The sequence below is a fragment of the Ranitomeya imitator genome, chromosome 2 (genome assembly GCF_032444005.1).
Source record: "Ranitomeya imitator isolate aRanImi1 chromosome 2, aRanImi1.pri, whole genome shotgun sequence".
NCBI classification, from domain to species: domain Eukaryota; kingdom Metazoa; phylum Chordata; class Amphibia; order Anura; family Dendrobatidae; genus Ranitomeya; species Ranitomeya imitator.
The window spans coordinates 393,117,971-393,140,898 of record NC_091283.1 but is presented as its reverse complement, the minus strand read 5'-3'; the positions used below and the strand labels follow the sequence as shown (position 1 = coordinate 393,140,898).

At 42.4% G+C, this 22,928-nt stretch overlaps 1 protein-coding gene across 1 annotated transcript; it reads right to left on the bottom strand.

Annotated features, from left to right (window-relative positions):
* Window positions 1-8,078: 8,078 nt before the first annotated feature.
* LOC138667036 (oocyte zinc finger protein XlCOF8.4-like) lies at window positions 8,079-22,297 on the bottom strand. Its single transcript, XM_069755285.1, has 7 exons — window positions 22,236-22,297; window positions 13,377-13,526; window positions 13,068-13,247; window positions 12,862-12,985; window positions 12,681-12,778; window positions 11,520-11,610; window positions 8,079-9,087 (listed from the first exon to the last, which is right to left on the bottom strand). Exons 2-7 carry the CDS (start codon window positions 13,452-13,454, stop codon window positions 8,333-8,335), a joined length of 1,326 nt encoding a protein of 441 aa, XP_069611386.1. The 5' UTR covers window positions 13,455-13,526; window positions 22,236-22,297; the 3' UTR covers window positions 8,079-8,332.
* Window positions 22,298-22,928: the final 631 nt, after the last annotated feature.

The window sequence follows — 22,928 nt, the reverse complement described above, 5'->3', positions numbered from 1 at the left end:
ATGTCTGCTCCATACAGAATAATGAGGCCCATATAATGCTCCATAAAGTATAATGAGCCCCATATATTGCTCCATACAGTATAATGGACCCCATATATTGATCTTTACGGAAGAATGAGCCCCAATATATTGATCCATACAGTATAATGAGCTCCATATATTCCTCCATACAATATAATGGACTTCATATAATGCTTCAAACAGTATAATGAGCCCCATATAAAGGCTCCATAAAGAATGAGCCCCAATATACAGTTAGGGCCAGAAATATTTGGACAGTGACACAAGTTTTGTTATTTTAGCTGTTTACAAAAACATGTTCAGAAATTCAATTATATATATAATATGGGCTGAAAGTGCACACTCCCAGCTGCAATATGATAGTTTCCACATCCAAATCGGAGAAAGGGTTTAGAAATCATAGCTCTGTAATGCATAGCGTCCTCTTTTTCAAGGGATCCAAAAGTAATTGGACAATGGACTCTAAGGGCTGAAATTAACTCTGAAGGCGTCTCCCTCGTTAACCTGTAATCAATGAAGTAGTTAAAAGGTCAGGGGTGGATTCCAGGTGTGTGGTTTTGCATTTGGAAGCTGTTGCTGTGAGCAGACAACATGCGGTCAAAGGAACTCTCAATTGAGGTGAAGCAGAACATCCTGAGGCTGAAAAAAAATAAAAAATCCATCAGAGAGATAGCAGACATGCTTGGAGTAGCAAAATCAACAGTTGGGTACATTCTGAGAAAAAAGGAATTGACTGGTGAGCTTGGGAACTCAAAAAGGCCTGGGCGTCAACGGATGACAACAGTGGTGGATGATCGCCGCATACTTAATTTGGTGAAGAAGAACCCGTTCACAACATCAACTGAAGTCCAGAACACTCTCAGTGAAGTAGGTGTATCTGTCTCTAAGTCAACAGTAAAGCGAAGACTCCATGACAGTAAATACAAAGGGTTCACATCTAGATGCAAACCATTCATCAATACCAAAAATAGACAGGCCAGAGTTAAATTTGCAGAAAAACACCTCAAGAAGCCAGCTCAGTTCTGGAAAAGTATTCTATGGACAGATGAGACAAAGATCAACCTGTACCAGAATGATGGGAAGAAAAAAGTTTGGAGAAGAAAGGGAACGGCACATGATCCAAGGCACACCACATCCTCTGTAAAACATGGTGGAGGCAACGTGATGGCATGGGCATGCATGGCTTTCAATGGCACTGGGTCACTTGTGTTTATTGATGACATAAGAGCAGACAAGAGTAGCCGGATGAATTCTGAAGTGTACCGGGATATACTTTCAGCCCAGATTCAGCCAAATGCTGCAAAGTTGATTGGACGGCGCTTCATAGTACAGATGGACAATGACCCCAAGCATACATCCAAAGCTACCCAGGAGTTCATGAGTGCCAAAAAGTGGAACATTCTGCAATGGCCAAGTCAATCTCCAGATCTAAACCCAATTGAGCATGCATTTCACTTGCTCAAATCCAGACTTAAGACGGAAAGACCCACAAACAAGCAAGACCTGAAGGCTGCGGCTGTAAAGGCCTGGCAAAGCATTAAGAAGGAGGAAACCCAGCGCTTGGTGATGTCCATGGGTTCCAGACTTAAGGCAGTGATTGCCTCCAAAGGATTTGCAACAAAATATTGAAAATAAAAATATTTTGTTTGGGTTATGTTTATTTGTCCAATTACTTTTGACCTCCTAAAATGTGGAGTGTTTGTAAAGAAATGTGTACAATTCCTACATTTTCTATCAGATATTTTTGTTCAACCCTTCAAATTAAACGTTACAATCTGCACTTGAATTCTGTTGTAGAGATTTCATTTCAAATCCAATGTGGTGGCATGCAGAGCCCAACTCGCAAAAATTGTGTCACTGTCCAAATATTTCTGGCCCTAATTGTATTGCTCCATACAGTATAATGAACCCCATATAATGCTCCAAACAGTATAATGAGCCCCATTTAATACTCCATATAGTATAATGAGCACCATATAATGCTCCATAAAGAATAATGAGCCCCATATAATGCTCCATACAGTATTAGCCCCATATAATGCTTCAAACAGTATAATGAGCACCATATAATGCTCAATACAGTATAATGAACCCTTTATATTTCCACATACATAATGAGCCCAATATATTGCTCCTTATATAGTGAGCCCCACATCATGTTCCATACAGTATATGATGGGCCCCATATAATGCTCCATACAGTATATAATGGGCCCCATATATTGCTCCATATATAACGGGCCCCATATAATGGTTTATACAGTATATGATGGACACCAGATAATGGGCCATACATAATGGGCTCCATATAATGTTCCAAACAAAATAAGGTCCATATAATGCTCCAGTATATGATGGGCCCCATATAATGCTCCATACATATATGATGGGCCCCATATAATGCTCCAGTATCTTATGGGCCCCATATATTGCTCCAAACATTAAAAAACGTGAAACACTCACCTCTCGTCGCTGGCCGCTGCTCGGCTCCGGATTCCTCAGCATCACCGTCTCTGCATTGAGACTATTAGAGCAAAGGACGCACACTTGTCACATTATTGCGCCTTCTGACCTGAAATGTCACTACGTCAGAAGAACCCGCAGCAGAGAAACGGGCAGAGGTAAGTATTGCATGTATAAGGGCCCTGCGCAAGTGAGGGGCCCAGTCGCTGGCACCAGGTCGCTATAGGGTGTCGTGTCTCCGATGGCGAGTGGGACCCGCCACCTGCTCAGGGCCCCAGTAGTTCTCCCTCTACTACATAGCAGTGCACATGGTGTAGTGTGGGCATGTCTGCATTTTTTCGATGCAGTTGGCCTGCACAGTACAGTGCCTGGCCCTGGCGGCCTTAATCAGCTGCTTGGTGATTGGCCCAGGTGGGCATAGACTCCTCTACCCCCCAGCCCAGCTTGCTGCAAAGGTTAATCAAGTGACTTACTAGACACACAACCAAATTAAGTAATTCACTTTTGCTTTTCTTCTTCATCCATTCAGACCGCTATTTCTTCCAGCCAGGACTTGTCTCTCCATAAATTCACACACATACATCTATGAATCATCACTTCTACAGCACCCTCCACACTTTCCCCCCAAATTTACACTGCACCGGATAAAGAAAAAAAAAGCAATAGTACCAACCTGGTGCCATGCACCATAACAGTACCTACCTTTTGTTCCCCCATTGTACCAGCATGCACAAAAATAAAATACATTACAGTACTAATATATAACTTTGTGACCCCCACACAGTAGAAATTATCCCCTTTGTCGTCAACATACTATATTAATGCATATATCTCCATTTGCGGTCCCTGTGCAATAGTAAAATTATCCTATATTATTAATATTATTAATTATTACAGCACCATTTGTTCGGTGGTGCTTTACATGTGAGGAGGGGTATACAAAATAAAAAACAAGTACAGTAATCTTAAACAATAAATGTCACGACTGGCACAGAAGGAGAGAGGACCCTGTCCGCGAGGGCTCACAGTCTACATAATGCCCCCATATAGTAGGAATGTCTATATTTTATCCGATTGGTATGTGCTTGTAATCTCCAATATGTTGACAGAACCATCCAAACTGCAAGGAAAAGGATGAACAAGCACAGGTCTAACAGTGGAAATGACATTGCAACATAGTTTGTCCAAACATTTTTTATGGAACATGCAAAGAATCCTAGTGGTCTTCGTCTGATAAAATTGGAACAAATACCAACAATAGTTACCAATCGGCTTCAGAAACTAGTTGACCGTCAATATTATTAGATTTTTAAACTTTGCATGCTGAACTGTGAAGGGTTAAACTAAACTATTGAGAACATTTGCTGAATAGCTTTTATTATACAGTTTTATGTAGAGAAAAAAACAGTTTTTCTTTCTTCTATTATATTGCATATATACAGCTCTGGCAAAAATTAAGAGACCACCACATCAAAACCCTGTCATGGGCAGCCCATTCTCCAGACCTGAACCCCATTGAAAACCTCTGGAATGTAATCAAAAGGATGATGGATAGTCACAAGCCATCAAAGAAAGAACTGCTTAAATTACATTTTTGCACCAGAAGCAGTGTGAAAGACTGGTGGAAAGCATGCCAGGACGCATGAAAGCGGTGATTAAAAATCATGATTATTCCACAAAATATTAATTTCTGAACTCTTCCTGAGTTAAAACATTAGTATTGTTGTTTCTAATAGATTATGAACTTGTTTTCTTTGCATTGAGGTCTGAAAGCACTGGTTTTGGGTGCTGTCAGCACAATCCCCATCTGTGGATGTTGGGCCATCAGACCATTCTCATGGAGTCGGTTTCTAACCGTTTGTGCAGACACATTCACATTTGTGGGCTGCTGGAGGTCATTTTGCAGGGCTCTGGCAGTGCTCCTCCTTGCACAAAGGTTGAGATAGCGGTCCTGCTGCTGGGTTGTTGCCCTCTTACGGCCCCCTCCATGTCTTCTGGTGTACTGGCCTGTCTCCTGGTGTACTGGCCTGTCTCCTGGTAGCGCTTCCAGCCTCTGGACACTACGCTGACAGACACAGGAAACCTTTTTTGCCACAGCTCGCATTGATGTGCCATTGCACTACCTGAGCCACTTGTGTGGGTTGTAGAGTCTGTCTCATGCTACCACGAGTGTGAAAGCACAACCAACATTCAAAGTGACCAAATACATCAGCCAGAAAGCATTGGTACTGAGATGTGGTCTGTGGTCCCCACCCGCAGAACCACTCCTTTATTGAGTGTGTCTTGATAATTGACAATAATTTCCATCTGTTGTCTATGTCATTTGCACATCAGTGTTTGATTTACTGGAGTTAGATTCTGTTGTTTAAGTGTTCCCTTTATTTTTTTGCTTCTCACAAAATTAGAATATCATCAAAAAGTTAACTTATTTCAGTCCTTCAATACAGAAAGTAAAACTCATATATTATATAAAGCCATAACAATTAATTAATTATTAATGTTAATTAACAGGGAGAAACGCAAGATTCTACATCAACAATTAATTAATTATTGTTATTTAACAGGGAGAAATGCAAGATTCTACATCTGGGCAAGAAAAACTAAAAATTACATGTACAGAATGGCAGGAATAGAACTAAGCAACTGCATGTATGAAAAAGTCTTGTGTATACTAATAGTTCACAAACTGCACGAGTCAACAGTTTGATGCAGCGGCAAAAAAGGCAAACACAGTTCAAGGGAAGCATAGAGTCTAGATTACATGAAGTACCGGTAATTATCCCCCTCTACTAATCCTTGGTCAGGCCTCATCTGGAATACTGTGTCCAGTTCTACGCATCATGTTTTAAAAAAGACATTGAAAAACTGGAGCAAATTCAGAGAAAATCTACCATGATGGTGAGCGGATTTCAAACTATGTCCTATAAGAAACAAATAAAGGATCTGGGAAGGTTTAGCTTGCAAAAAAGAAGGCTAAGAGGATGCTTAATCCTGGCCTACAAATATCTGAAGGGATGTTACAGTATATAGGGATTATCCTTATTTTCATTTGCATATGGAAACAAGAAGCAATGAAATGAAACTGACAAGGAGAAAATAGATTAGATAATAAAAAAACTTTTTAACAGTGAGGGTGATCAATGCGTGGAACATGCTGCCACAAGAGGGTAACATTCTATGATTGCAGGGTACTGATGGGTTTCAAAGGCAGCTAGGGGTTTGCTGAAGACCCGTGTGCCTGCCATGTCTGTGCTCCATTGAAGTCCATGGAAAGATGAAAACGGTGAAAGTCAGCCGTAGCTTCTTTTTTTGCATGTGGTTTGATCACGTCCCAGGGTGTCCCAATTTTGGACAGAGGTTCTCTACTTTTACATGGGCAATTTGACTTGCTTAGGTTCCTGTCCCCTCAGGTGTGTGTTAGGAATTATGAATGATCTTATGAACACATCTTATGAAAAGATTGTTTTAAGATTTCTGCATTTTATCCAAAGATTAGATATCCCATTCATGTCTCGTTGGAATTCAGCTGGTAAATAAATATGTACAAATTTATAGTCTTACAATATTAATAAGAAATGCGCTTATAAATTTGAAAAAGTATGGTGCACATATGTCTAAATCATCACTGAGCCGAAATTTAAATCTTCGTTTGTTGGCCAGCAGTGCTACTTTACTGAAGACTGCTATGAGATCAATCTGTGCAGCACCGCCTGGAGCTGGGGTGAGCCAGCATGAAATTTAAATTGGGAAAATACCAGAGGCAGTTGAGGTGCTGTGGCAATGCCGTAACCCCTACCCACATTCCTGGATATAGCCTGATCTCCTGGTCTAACCTCCTGCGTGATTAGAAAGTGTAGTGAGTACAGCAAAAATTACTAACACCTTTCAGATAATGTCATTTATTATATGCCGCTAAAAGTATATGGAAAAGGACAGCATTAGAGCGATACAATATCCAATGAGCAGGACTGGTAATGGAATCCCAACCGTCAGGCGTCACGAATGCTAGGGGTTTGCGGTGCTTTGCATACAGAATGTGAAACAAGAGTCCATATGAACAGTAAAGAGAAAATATGTGGCACTCCCCAGATATAGCAGTGGAAGACGTGAACTTTAATGGAGAAAATGAGTAAATACATACATCCGTCAGGACATCAGGTAAGGAGGAGGGTGCGGTATTGGAGCTTGGAGCTCCGATACCGCACCCTCCTCCTTACCTGATGTCCTGACGGATGTATGTATTTACTCATTTTCTCCATTAAAGTTCACGTCTTCCACTGCTATATCGGGGTGACCAAAAACAACGAGAAGAAAAAAGCAGCAAATAGTCCAAAGTAATGAAAATATATAGAAACTTTTTATTAAATGACACCAGATAAAAACATAACAGAGGGATAAAATAGTCCCCGCACTACACAAAGCATGTAAGCATTGGGCAGGTGATAGGTATCCACATAATATAGGTATACACAAAGACTACCCTAAGAGCACAGCTCATATGCAATAGAAGCCATGCAGGAGTGGCCCATTGTTACTGAATAACCAGAAAGACCATATGGTACAAATAATTATGGCCACATCCATGCATAACAAAGTATATACATACCGGGTAGAAGTGAAAAATCTTATGTATGAGCAGACACCGCACACCTGTCCCCCCGACGCGCGTTTCGGCTTCTGCCTTTCTCAAGGCATATGAGCTGTGCTCTTAGGGTAGTCTTTGTGTATACCTATATTATGTGGATACCTATCACCTGCCCAATGCTTACATGCTTTGTGTAGTGCGGGGACTATTTTATCCCTTTCTCAAGGCAGAAGCCGAAACGCGCGTCAGGGGGGACAGGTGTGCGGTGTCTGCTCATACATAAGATTTTTCACTTCTACCCGGTATGTATATACTTTGTTATGCATGGATGTGGCCATAATTATTTGTACCATATGGTCTTTCTGGTTATTCAGTAACAATGGGCCACTCCTGCATGGCTTCTATTGCATATGAGCTGTGCTCTTAGGGTAGTCTTTGTGTATACCTATATTATGTGGATACCTATCACCTGCCCAATGCTTACATGCTTTGTGTAGTGCGGGGACTATTTTATCCCTCTGTTATGTTTTTATCTGGTGTCATTTAATAAAAAGTTTCTATATATTTTCATTACTTTGGACTATTTGCTGCTTTTTTCTTCTCGTTGTTTTTGGTTACAATTGTGCAGTTTGTCCAGTATGGTCCTTTTTGTTGTCCCGCTTGACTATAGATATAGAGATACCCTTAGTGGGTTTGTCCTAATATGTTGGTGACTGCATTTTCATCCACATTTGTGCTTTATCTATATCGGGGTGAGTGCCACATATTTTCTCTTTACTGTTCATTTATTATATGAGCTCTGCCTGCTTTCAATGTAGAATGAGTACAAATTGCTGTGAGCTCATAATTGTAATACCTTTGAGCTCATCTGCATATAGGCAGTTTGGGAGAAGAGGCAGTATACCAGAGGTGACAATGCCAATATAGTAGGAGAGCTGATAGAAGGATTTGTAAACTCAACTGTACTGACTTATTATCAAAGATGAATCTCAGCACACATGAAATGTTTAAAAGTTGTACTTTATTGTGTATAAATACCAAAAGAAAGCCGTAAAAAGAGATGTTTAAGTTGCATACGTTACTATTGATCAGATAGTAACGTGAATTGCATTCCCTTTCTTTCGCAGGCTGTAAAGTGTTTTTCACTCTACCATCTGTCAAAAATAATTTTAAAAAGAAAATGGCTACTTCACTTTGTCAGTTATCTGATGTGCAATAATACTTTATGTCTGTTAAACATTCACCACATTCTGAAAATGAAAATTACTTTTCCCCTTTGTGAGTTCTCTTATGTCTAATAAGACTTGAATTGTGTGTAAAGCATTTTTCACATTCTGAACAAGAATATGGCTTCCACCCTGTGTGAATTCTCTGATGTACAACAAAATTTGATTTATATGTAAAAGATTTTCCACATTCTGAACATAAAAATGGCTTTTCCACCATGTGAATTTTCTTATGACCAAGAAGATTGGTTTTTGAAGAAAAACATTTCCCACATTCTGGACATGAAAATGGTTTCTCCCCTGTGTGAATTCTCAGATGTTTAATAAGATTTTCTTTTACTCTAAAACATTTCCCACATTCTGGACATGAAAATGGCTTCTCCCCTGTGTGAATTCGCAGATGTTTACTAAGGTTTTCTTTTAGTGTAAAACATCTCCCACATTCTGGACATGAAAATGGCTTCTCCCCTGTGTGACATCTCTGATGTATACGAAGAAGACATTTCTTTCCAAAAAATTTACCACATTCTGAACATAAAAATAGCTTCTTTGTTGTGTTAGTTCTTCGATTTTCACCACTCCTTCTGTTTTTTTTGTTTTTCTTAACAATCTGTGATGAATCCGAAGATTGGAACTGTTGAGAAGGATCTGATGATAAATCTTTGTTATGCAGAGCTGGAGATAAATCTGAGATAATTGCATGCTCATCATCTGTATCTTGTGCTACATTATGATTATGTGCAGCAAAATCTGGAAATATCAGCGGTGCCTCTAATCTGCTGGTAGAGTCATCTGCCAAGAATACAACTTAATTAAATATTATTCAATAACAGTCTTGAAATATTACTAATTATAATATTTATACATTTTATAACGTTCTATACAAATTATACTAAAAGTTCCATTATCAACTGATTAAGGCAGGGGTGGAAACAGCAAATTTCAAAGCCGATACTAATAGCTTAGGATGTTAGGCCACCAGGATTGTGCCGTTTCTCTGTTGAAACCAATTACTTCATTGATCAATGTTTTAGTGTGTCTGTCACCAAATGTTAGTGAAATATGCAATCTTTATATTTAGGGAAATATTTAGTGGAGATTTATTAAGGTCAGACAATAGAAAAATCCTCAAAAACCGTCCACCACATTCACTTTCCATATAACAAATATAGAAAAATAAACACTGGAAAAAGGAATAATGCAACAATATACAACTATTATAGCAACATGGAAATGCAGTTCAACTAAACAGATAAGCAACACGGTCTAAGGCTAAGTACACATTAGCGTATCTGTGCGCAGGGTATCATCTGCATGCCCAAAACGCATTTAAACGCATGCTTACGCTGCATTTTTTTATCCGCGTCAGCTTACACATGACGCCAAGAAAAACGCTGCGTGTGCATGCATTTGTATGCGTTTGAGTTGTTTCCAGTAACTGAACATACATGCTTAGTCCAAAGTATGCAAGTGCATTGAACGCATGCGTATACAGGTCCTTGCGTACCAATACATTCCCATAGACAGTAATGCGTTGTTTATACGCACTCATCCGCATGCGTATGCCTGTGCATAGTTGACGCCTCAAAAAATGCAACATGTTGCATTCGCCGGACACTGCGAAATGACGTATGCTGACGCTTCCGCATACAAACTGATGCCAATGCATGTCCCTGCGAACACAATGTTCAAGATAGGTACGCAAGATGCATGCGGACAGTACGCAGGCCTACGCTATGCAAAAAAACGCTAATGTGAAACCGGCCTTAGCTATGTGCAACCTGTGAGGTTGCAGAGACCCCGGTCGACCAGACTACAGTGGGGGGTCAAAGTGAGTCAGGTGAAAGTTACTCAGCCTCTATACAATGGCTGTTTCTTCCTCGCTGCTGTAATAGACATCTCTGTAGTGCATGTGTTTGTATTTTTCTGTGTGTAGGAATGTTTGTATTTTTCTATATGTATAAGTGTGTGTATTTTTCTGTACATGTGTGCTGTCCGGATTTAACATTGCAAAGGATAGGAGAAGCTTTGGAATTTATTTATCTATCCAATGTGAAAATCATTGATGACACACTGATGGAGAAAATAGACACACGGACCAAACACTGATGACACGATGATCCAAAACACTGATGACATCAGTACCATTTTTTACACGTGTTTAAACACAAACATATGAATGAGGCCTTACTGTGTGTATATTTTCATATGTGTATGAGTCCATGTTTTTCTACATGTATGACTTATAGAAAAGCATGAGGTAAGGTCCCGGAAAGCAGATATGTGTCACCAGTGAATCCAAGAGTATGTGGTCAAGCCTCATGGTGTTAGTGTCAAAGCCAGATGGGGAATGGTGCTTCTGGAATGACTCAATGAGGTTTGAAAGTTTGAAACCTACCCAATGCCCGTATAGATTAATTTATTGAAAGGTTAGGGCCAGCACAGTATATTACCAACCTTGAACTCATGAAAGGATAGTGTTAGATTCTTGTATCCAAGAAGACTAATAAAAAGATGGCCTTCTCATCGCCAGACGGATGTTTGGAATATGTCAGGTTATCTTCTGTGTTGTATGGGACTCCAGCTACTTTTCAAAGAGCCATTGACAGGGTCTTAGCTCCCACAAAAATATGTAGTTTCCTACTTGGATGACATTGTCATATTTAGAATTTAACACTATAAACTAAAGGAATGTCCATAATGGAGCTGTGATGCTGATCAATCTGATCTCTGACATAAAGGGATCCGCTCAGAGGCTGAAGTTATGAAGTTTTCATAAAAGAACATGTTCTCTGCTTTGGGGCGGGACATGGGGGCAGGGTTTTCTTCTATCTCCACCAACCCCACCAGCCTTCTCTGATTCTTGTGCAAGTCAATGATTATTCAATGACTTGCCTCCTTTTTAAAATTGTGTGATCGTTGTGTGAGCGATGAATGCGCAGCGGGAGCCGGAATCCTGTGTGAAGGACACTTCAATAAAATGGCACTGGAGGCGGTGCATGTTCAGATCAAGATTGTGGCTCAGTTCAGATCTGAAATCTTGATTTGCATATGCGCCACCAAAGGCGCCATTTTATTGACGTCCCACGCACACACAGCGCCGGCTCCCATTGCGTACGCGCCCATCCACACAATGATGGCGGCGACACTCGGTTAGCTCACGAGAATGCTTGGATAACACCTAATCTGAGAACATTTGCTCATCACTACTGGTTACTACTCACCTGAATCGCTGTCTGTAGGTATTTCCACTTTAATCCACTCATAATCCCTCTCATATGTCCCCGAAGTATTAATAAAGGTCAGATCTTCAGCCTTCAAAAATATTGTAAAAGTCACAGACAGATGGAGAAGTTGTAAGAGATTAATTCTAAGAACAGAAAAGATCATAAATAAACATGACGACCACAAATGACAGCCATAGTTATCACATAGCTGAAGGTCTCCTGTATAAATCCAACCTGTTGGCTCCTATCTCTGAACAGCAGCCTCCATAACTAGAACACTGTGAGGTCAGGCAATATCTAATGTTTATGATCAGCTTTATCCTGTCAACTCCACCAAGTATAAAACATACACTGAATGGCCACTTTACTAGACACCCATCTAGTAGTGCATTGGATCTTCTTTAGCCTTCAGGACCTCAACAATTCATTGTCTCATCAATTCCAATAAGACTAGATCTTTCTGCAGGAATATTGGCCCTCGAGGACAGGATAGATTTTTACAATTGCCAGACAATATATGGAGATACTGACGTGTTCTGAATGACCTGTTCTACCTCGTCCTGTAAAATTTCTACAGGATTATATAGAACTGGGAACTGTGAAGACCAGGGAAGCAAGAAAAGCTCACTGTCATGTTCCCAGAAGGAATCAAAGACTATTTGATCATTGTGGCATCAATCACTGTCCTAATGCAAAAAGGGATGAAATAGATTGACCAGAAAGCCTAAGTAAATTCCTGTGCTGAAGAGTTGTTTGGCCTGACACTATAGTTGTAGTTTCAGCGTTGTATACTCAGTATGATTATTGATGTACTCTGCGGACTCCTTTCCCTGATGCTTATATCCATAAAACTCCGTTTTGATGGATGCTTTTTACTTAATCACAATATTCACAGTATACTCTAAACATTCAATACAACACACAACAGTATGTACTAAATGTTTAAATTCGATCAGATCACTTTATATTTATAACTGATCAATGGAGTTTCTTCTCCACTTACATGTCCATACAGAGAAACTCCAACTGTAATGGCCAGTGTCTAAAAAACTGGCCATTCAGTGTAGAATACTAGGAGATAAATCAAGACTGAACACAAAACCTTCACAGCCGTCTACACATCATAGGGGAGATTCATGACACCTTCTCTCCATCTACCTGATCAACCTGAGGAAACTCGGGATCTTCTTCTGAACAGTCTTGTGAAAGAAGAGGACGGGGACATCTCTCTGGTGTTGTCCTCTCACTCGATAGAACTGTAGGAAACGCACACAGGGACTGAATTCATTCTTTGCATACAGATAATTATAAGCCGTGTGTATTTAGTCCTGTCTATTACCTGGTGATGTGAGGGGCTGGGGAACCTCCATCGTGACGTCCTTGTACTGATCTTTATGTCCTTCTAAATACTCCCACTCCTCCAAGGAAAAATACACGGCGATATCCTGACACTTTATAGGAACCTGACACATACAATGATACCGTCATCCTCCGATCCCTTCATGACATTACTGTATAATGCCCCAGCATTCCCAGCAGTGTCACCTCTCCAGTCAGCAGCTCAATCATCTTGTAGGTGAGTTCTAGGATCTTCTGGTTATTGATGTCCTCATGTATCAGGGGGTGAGTTGGAGGTCCCGTGATTGGGCTCATGGGTCTTCCCCGTCTCTCTGACACAGGGGCTTGACACCACTCACTAGGGGTCTTCTTCACTGCTGTGTAATCCTGGTTATGGAGAGACACGTTAATAAATCTCACTACAGACATTTCCAGAGTCCTCACCTCTCCAGTTCTGTCCATCTTTTATGCCCATAGATAAGAATGGTGTAATGTGACGTCATCAGAATCTCTCACCTCTCCAGTAAGCCGGAAGAGGATCTCTAGGGTGAGGTGTAATATCCTCTCCGCTACCTTGTCCCTGTTCCTATCCATCCTTGACAGGTCAATGAGGAGAATTCTCTTATATAGAAGATCTCCACTGAGAGGATCCGATATTGTAGGGATCTGAATAGGGAGAAAACTACAATGTAACAACATAAAGATCCTAAGTAGGAATACAATTACTGGTGATGATAAGGGAAACAAGATGATCTAGAATGTGTAGATAATGATATGACTCTTCTTGCACTATAGAACTAGTAGAGAAAAGACATGTTGTAAAGGAGATCAACAGGACTAAATGGTAGCAAAATATCAAAAATATTTTATTATATTAACAGTCTAATAAGCAAACAACACATTTAAAACCAATTAAAAGCACAAAAAATGCCCATAATGACGAGGGATACAGAGCATAGCCCACAGACAAAGATGTAATTTATAAATGTTGGCACCTGAGAGAGCTGAGAAAAATGACAGGGCGCACCCAAAAAAAAAGGGGAGCGATCATGACAAATGCAATATCCAGAATACATGCATGTACATAACAATAAAATAACACTATAGCACCTGTCCCAGCTAACAAAAGGCAGACTAGGACCACATATAGAACCATATACACCCAAACAGAAAGCTACCAGCCTATGAGTGGTGAGGGTATAGCTACCCAAATACCATATCTTAAAGAGAGAGACACTACAGGTTCGATAGAATGACCCAACCAATATAGGGAAAATCTCATGAGAAGAATCTCATATGTGTGTATACCAAAGGATGAAAGATGCTAACGGCTCGTTCAGGGTGGTAGCTAGTAGGTCGTAAGTCCAGGTCGCAGGTCCAGTCCGTATCGTCGGTCAGGATACCAGTCAGGATGTCACAGAGAGTCTGTGGGGCTATGTAGCCCTACGCGTGTCGCTGCATGAAAGCAGCTTCATCAGGGGCGAGTATGTCCGCTTGTACCAAACTAAACTTAATATATAACTCACATAATACCAGGATTGATCTCAGCTGAGAATAGAGCCTCGGGTCTGGGACCGGAAATGATGGCGGCGTTGTTGCCGGTATACTGCGCAGGCGCCAGAAGAACAGCTGACGTCACTGCTGTGGGCGGACCATGCAGCCAGGAATTGCCGTAATGAGAGGGGATCTTGTTAACCCGATGCATCGGGTCTGAACACAAAGAGGATGACGGCATTGTTACAAATAAGCTGCGCGGCGCCAGAAAAGTACTGACGTCACTATTAAGGCGGATCGTGTGGCCGGAGGTTCCCATAGTAAAAGGAAACCATGGTAACACAATGCCGTTATACCAAAGAAAGTGAGGGCATGACACCCACCCTCGTCTTCAGCATACCCTGAAGAGCCCAACAGTATTATTGTTTACTATCATATTTACAGGAAAATAACCAATTACCGTGTGAACATATAGCGATGTCGTACAAAATAAAGGCACATACGCAATGGGTATAGTAGCCTAGATAAAAGAAAGAGATCCTCACAAACCAAGCAGGGATATATATCCCAGAGGGGAAGTGTTTAATGCCACAAACAACCGGAATACCGGGTCTGGAACCAAAGGTGAAAGTAGCGTAGTTATCAAGGCGCTGCGCAACCGCCAGGAAAAACACTGACGCCACTGTTGTGGGCGGGTCATGAGACCAAGGATTCCCATGATGAAAAGGAACCATGATGGACAGGTGCCGGCATTATAGAAATTATACTGCGCAAGTGCCAAAAAAGACAGCTGGCGTCACTGTTGAAGGCGGATCGTGCAGCCGGATGTTCCCAAAGAAACTAAGGTAACATGGTTAAAATATACCAAAAAAGGGGTAAAAATAGTTAACAAGAAAATGGCGGCCGCCAATAAACTACAGTACTCCCTAAGTTGAAATCAAAGGTTGTTATTAACCACCATATTTACAAAAGAAAAAATAAAAAATAAAAAGTGATTGCCGCATGGATGTATAGCAGTGTCACATAATGCAGGCACATGCGCAGAAATAATTCTTATTATTAATAAATGACCACATTATTTCCAAAGGTTTCCTTGGCGGAAATATCCCTAGTGACAACAAAAAAGAAAAGAGAGACCTTGGTAGCCAAGTCATAGTGGCCAACATTTTCATCAATACGGTACTTACTCAGACTAGACCTAGTATTGTTTATAACTACCGGACTTACGGAAATAATGAATGACTGAGGGAGGAAGTAGTCACTACATAAAAAATGGGAAAATAGCACAATAAATGCTTTTATCCAAGAGACCAAATAACAGATACAACACTGAAAAAACACGGTAGATCATGGTGCGATTGGAATCCAAGTGGTGATGTGGAGAGCCCCAAACGTTAGTCTGCTGAATACAGCAAACCAAAGAGCAAATGCAGATCACATCATACAACACATGGTGATGCAATATATATGTATAGATATAAACATGTATGATCATATATAAGTATCTCCCATGCTACTCAGGTGCCAAAAGACAGTCCAATCAAAAACCCAGACCAAACCCAGAAAAACAGGATTGTCGTGCAAAATCCAGGGAAATCACAACTGTTTATAAAATCCTGTAAATAACAAGTCTTCATTTAGGCCCTTCGGAGTGCAACTCTGACTGGTATCCTGACCGACGATACGGACTGGACCTGCGACCTGGACTTATGACCTACTAGCTACCACCCTGAACGAGCCGTTAGCATCTTTCATCCTTTGGTATACACACATATGAGATTCTTCTCATGAGATTTTCCCTATATTGGTTAGGTCATTCTATCGAACCTGTAGTGTCTCTCTCTTTAAGATATGGTATTTGGGTAGCTATACCCTCACCACTCATAGGCTGGTAGCTTTCTGTTTGGGTGTATATGGTTCTATATGTGGTCCTAGTCTGCCTTTTGTTAGCTGGGACAGGTGCTATAGTGTTATTTTATTGTTATGTACATGCATGTATTCTGGACATTGCATTTGTCATGATCGCTCCCCTTTTTTTTTGGGTGCGCCCTGTCATTTTTCTCAGCTCTCTCAGGTGCCAACATTTATAAATTACATCTTTGTCTGTGGGCTATGCTCTGTATCCCTCGTCATTATGGGCATTTTTTATGCTTTTAATTGGTTTTAAATGTGTTGTTTGCTTATTAGACTGTTAATATAATAAAATATTTTTGATATTTTGCTACCATTTAGTCCTGTTGATCTCCTTTACAACATGTCTTTTCTCTACTAGTTCTATGGTCTTTGTTTACTTGTTGAGGGGGATTCAGGACTGTTATAATTGTAGGGTATATATATTTTCTAGGTGGTGCCCTCCATCCTTTCTATTATAAACTCTTCTTGCACTCTGGCATAAAGAGGGTAACACAACCAGGCAAAGTTTTTCCAGAAACGTCTTAGGAATTTCAGATTTGTCAGCAATTCTGGTGGAGGAGATCAGGGCACGAAATATGGACATATCTGTAATACATGTTGCTTCTACTTGGGTCTGACCATAAAAAGTTTCCCTTTAGATATTTTATACAGGGTCGTTTCCAGACCCGCCTCCACTGCCTTTGTTAAGTTAGGAGGAGGATCGTTAATCCAAAGCGAAGAGAGATCCATTCTTAGCTGGCTGAAGCCACGCTTCAGCACTGACCGACAGACAACTCAGCATTGCATCACTACAGAGCCGGATGTAAGTCAGTGGCTGACTATGACATGAGAATTATTGAAGCCACGTCCCTATGACTAAAAGCCTGAGTTAATTTCCTCCCGGCAGTGGGGCTCTCAGTGCGGGAGTCAGTCAGGTCCAGAAGGCTATTAACCTGCAGACATGGGGTAAATCAACAGGTTAATAGCTTTTTTTAACATGGCAGGATCAATAAAAGGCCTTATACCTTATTTAATATTTTCCCAAAGAAATCTCCCAGTGGAAAAATAGCACGGATACATTTCCAAACATATTTTTACCATCCTAGCAAACACCAAACATGACTATGATATATCCATAATTCAGGGTGATATTACATTTCTGTGGTTTGCCACTGACAAAACAACATTGTGTTTGCAGCCACAGAAACAATTACGGAAGGTTCCCTGAGCACAGAAATATCCATTTATAGTTCTGACATTAACAATATGGCATGAAAGATACTGCGTTTCCATTGCCAAGTGAGGCCTGAATCAGTAACGTACTGTCATAGGTGCAATTATCTACTCCTGCATTGATAGGCACCTCTTTGCTAACGAGGAAGTACCGTATATACTCAAGTATAAGCTGAGATTTTCAGCCCATTTTTGGGGGCTGAAAGTACCCCTCTCGGCTTATACTCAAGTCATTGTCCCAGGGGGTCGGCAGAGGAGGGGGAGCGGCAGCTGTCATGTCATACTCGCCTTCTCCTGGCGTGTCTCTGCAAGTCCCTGCTTCTCAGATGGTCTCTGGCGCCTGCAGCTCTTCCTGTGTTCAGCGGTCACGTGGTACTGCTCATTAAAGTAATTAATATGGATGCGTCTCCACTCGCATCGGCATGGAGCGTATATTCATTACTTTAATGAGCGGTACCATGTGACCGCTGAACACATGAAGAGCTGCAGGCGCCAGAGACCATCTGAGAAGCAGAGACCGCACCAGGAGGGTGAGTATGACGGGGAGGGTGAGCCATGCGATATTAACCTGTCCCCGTTCCACCGCCGGGCTCTGAATTCCGCGTCCTCTGGCTGTGAGGTTCAGGTCAAAGGGCACGATGACGTGGTTAGTGCGCACCCTCTGCCTGAATAGTCACAGCCAGAGGACACAGCAGATACAGCGGCGCGCGGCGCTGGTCCAGGGACAGGTGAATATCGCAACACCGGCACCTGGCTCCTAGCGACGAGAGGTGAGTGTGTCATTTTTTTTCTTTAATCGCAGCAGCAGCGTTATATGGGGCATATTATTCTATGGAGCATCTTATGGGGCCATCATCCTTTATGGAGCAGTATATGGGGCATAATATTCTAAGGAGCATCTTATGGGGCCATCATTAACCTTTTATGCAGCATTATATGAGGCATATTTTAAAATGGAGCATCTTATTGAGCCATCATTAACCTTTGTGCAGCATTATATGGGGCATATTTTTTGTATGGAGCATTATATGGGGCGTATTTTGTATGGAGCATCTTATGGGGCCCATCATGAACTGTATGGAGCATTATATAGGGCTCCTGATTCTATATGGATATTCAAAAACATTTAACCTACTGATGTCTCAATTAATTTTACTTTTATTGGCGTCTATTTTTATTTTTGAAATTTACCAGTAGCTGCTGCATTTCTCACCCTAGGCTTATACTTGACTCAATAAGTTTTCCCGTTTTTTTGTGGCAAAATTAGGGGTGTCGGCTTATACTTGAGTATATACGGTAATTCAAGAAACTGTTAGCTGCCAGTTGTCCCGGGATATCAGATTCTAATTGATCTAATCCGGACTTGGGCAAAATCCGGACCTTTGGCTGTTCCAGTCCGGCTAGAGGACAGAGACAGCTGAAAGGCTGAAAATAGTGGTCACACCATGCCCTCCCCGCCCACCTGTGTCCCAATTTCACCTCTACCTCCATCCTCAGGATGCAGATAGCAGTGACTACATTGATGGAGGAGGGGGCCGCTGGCACCTTCTTCCACCAATCAGCATGTGCGACTGAGACGGCAAATGAGAGAGTACGGGAGAGTCAGTGCATCAGAGACTGGAGCAGAGCAGTGGGGGAACAGAAGCGGGGTTAGCATGTGGTTTCTTTTTTTTTAAATATATGTATGCAATATATATGTAGGAGGCTAATGAGGGTTCATACTGTATATAGGGGCTATGTGGGGCTCACATTGTATATAGGGGGCTCACACTGCATATAGAGAGGCTATGTGGCTGCTTAAAGTGTATATAGAGATTCTATGTGGGGTTCATATTGTATTTAGGAGGCTTTGCTGGGCCTCATGCTTGATGGGGAAATCAGGGACCACCTTGATCTATCCTTCGATTCACATATATACTTCTTAGCAAGACATGCCTAAACATGTCCAGCTTTTTGCTATGTCATTCTGACTCTTGATTAAGGCCATGTTCACACGTTCCTGATTTCCCTGCTGTTTTTTCTGCACTAAAAACCGCAGCTCTTGGCAGAAAACGCAGGTGCGTTTTTTGGTGCTTTTTGGTGCGTTTTTTGATGCATTTTTTGATGCGTTTTTTGATGCGGTTTTTAGTGCAGTTTTTATGCAGTTTTCTCTGCAGAGTCTGTGTGTTTTCTAGGAAGTTTTTTTAGGGTTAAAATGGCTGAAAATACCCTAACCCTACCCCTAACCCTACACCTAACCCTACCCCTAACTCTAACTGTAGTGGGGGAAAAAAAAAAATTCTTTATTTTATTATTGTTACTACCTATGGGGGGTGATAAAGGGGGGGGGGGGGGGGGGGCATTTACCTTTTTTTTATTTTGATCACTGTGAGGTTATCACAGTGCTCAAAATGTGCCCAGAACGAATCTGCCTGCCGGCAGATTCGGCGGGCGCACTGCACATGCGCCCGCCATTTTGGAAGATGGCGGCGCCCTGGGAGAAGACGGCCAGACGGACACTGGGAGGCCCGGTAAGTATAAGGGGGGGAGATTAGGGCACGGGGGGAGATTAGGGCACGGGGGGGGGGGGGAGGGGCGGAGCACGGGGGGGTGGGATCGGAGCACGGGGGGGTGGCATCGGAGCACGGGGGGGAGGGGGGGGGCGGCCACACTCCGCCCACGCACTTCCTGCTGCAGCGGTTCTGCACCACAAACCGCAGAAGACCCGCAGATATTTTTTTCGTCTGCGGGTTTTACTGCGGGTTTGACCTCACAATGGAGGTCAATGGGTGCAGAACCACTGCAGTTCCGCAAAAAGTAGTGACATGGTACTTCTTTTTTACCGCAGCTATTCAGCGCGGCTTTTTTCGGGATTTTCCGCAATGTGGGCACAGCAGTTCCTGTTTTCCATAGGGTACATTGTAATGTACCCTGCATGGAAAACAGCTGCGGACCCGCAGCGGCAAAATCGCGGCGGTTCCGCATTAAAAAAAGGATTGTGTGAACATGGCCTAAAACTGCTGACAAGGGTGAGGCTAATCAGATTTACCTTACATATCCGTCCACAGTTCACTTCTTATGTAAAAATCACCTGATGAATTAAGAATTATCTCATATGTAATAAACAGCTGATTCGCGCACAAACATAATGTATACGCCTACTCAATAGAGTATATAACTGACTGCACGTAACCATTAAACTTTATGGCGTCTGAAACAGATCACATCTGTCTCTGTCCCATCATTGCTCGAGCATCCTCATATCTGGCAACCATCCAATATCCCTGAGGGTCTGACTTGTAGACCACCCCAACATACTTTATATAGCGGGCTCACACTGAATATAGGGGCTATGTGGGAGCTCACACAGTATAAACTGTAGGAGGCTTTTTGGAAGCTCACACTTTATATAGGGAGGCTATGTGGGGGTTCATCTTGTATATTGAGGGCTCATACTGTATATAGGAGACTATATGGGAGCTCACACTGTATATAGGGAGGTTAGGTGTTAGCTCACACTGTGTATAGAGAGGCTGTGTGGGGTTTCACATTGTACATAGAGGGCTCCTACTTTATATAGGAGGCTATATGGAAGCTCACACTGTATATAGGGAGGTTAGGTGTGAGCTCACAGTGAATATAGGGAGGCTGTGTGGGGGCTTATATTGTATAGAGGGGATTACACTGAATATAGGAAGGCTATATGGGGGCTCACACTGTATATAAGAGGCTTTGAGGGAGCTCACGCTGTATATAGCGAGACTATGTGGGGGCTCATACTGTAGATAGAGGGTCCATACTGTATATTAGGAGGCTATGTTGGCGCTCACAGTGTATATTGGGAGGTTAGGTGAGAGCTCACACTGAATATAGGGAGGCTATGTGGGGGTTCATACTGTAAATAGGGGCTCATAGTGTATATAGTAGGCTATGTTGGAGCTCACACCGTTTATACGAGGCTATTTGGAGCTCACAGAGTATATAAGGCTATGTGAGGGCTTACACTGTATATAGGAGACTATGTGGGGGCTCACACTGTATATAGGATGCTATGTGGGGGCTCACACTGTATATAGGATGCTATGTGGGGGCTCACACTGTATATAGGAGGCTACCTGGGGGCTTGTATGTGATCTCATACTGTATACAGGGGCTGTATGTAGATTCATCGTAAATAAGGGGACTGCTGTGTGTGGGATCGCACTGTATAATGGGGTATGTGGATACTTAATTCTGCTCAATATTAAATGACACAAGTAATATTAATATAAAATAATTAGAATTAAAGGGGTATTCCCATCTCCATGATCCTATCCCTGTGTGTAGCAGGTGTAATAATCATGTTAGCAAATACCTCCCATTAGTAATGGAGTATATTTCCTCTGATTCACAACGTGCAGGCATGGCAGGACAGAGTGGCCGTAACCATGGATACCTAACTGCTAATTAACTGTCACACTATCAGTGGCCGTAACCATGGATACCTCAGCTCTTTCATTGCCTGCACATAGCGAATCAGAGGAAATATACTCCATTACTAATCGGAGGTATTTGCTAACATTAATATTACACCTGCTACGTACTGGGTCCTGGAGATGGGAATACCCCTTTATTAGCTTCACACTGATATTGCTCATGAGTCATTTCAGCCTATTGGTTCATCTTCACAACAGTGAGGGTCTCTCGTGTGGCCCCTCAGGAACACTGGCTGCCCACCCCACGTCTAAGCCCCAGCTCCTCCATAGCGCCCAGTAATGGGGAATCTCCAGCACGTACCTCCTCCTGCAGAGCCGCACATCAGGTATATGGGTCCTGTGTGAACACTGGAGCTGCGGCTGTGAGGGAGGGGTGACGTCACCGGAAGGGGCGGTGCCTCCTGCTCCAGTGCAGAGCTGGTGTCAGGAAGGAGCAGTGTGTGCTGAGGCAGCAGCTCAGGAGGACTGAGGGGCTGCTGCTTGTATGGGGGCTGCTTATGGGGGATTTCACAGGAAAGGGGATGATGTGAATTGATTGGGGCATAACATGGAAGGGGGTTTTATCACTTGTTTGCTGTGCAGTGAAGCAGTTGATGTTCCTTGCATGGGGCTGCTTGCTGGGGCTTGTGTAGGGAAGGGGGTATGCTGGGGCTGTGAAGGCAATGGGTTAATGTTACTCATGTGGGGATGCATGCTGGTGGGTTGTCCAGGGAAGTGAGGCCTGCCCAGGGAGGGGACTGATGGCTTTCATGGGGGGCTGCGCATGGAAGATGGTCAACTTGCTTGATGAGGCTAGGGGTTGTGCAGGGAAGGGTGGGGGTGATGTGACTTGAATGGGTCTGCATGGAGGGGGGATGGTGGTGACATGACTCATGTAGGGCTGCATGCTGGAGGACCAATTGGGGGAAGGGGATGACGTGACTCGTGGGGCTGCATGTTGGAGTGAAGGGTGGTAATGTAAGGCTACGTTCACATTTGCGTTCTGTCGGGCGCA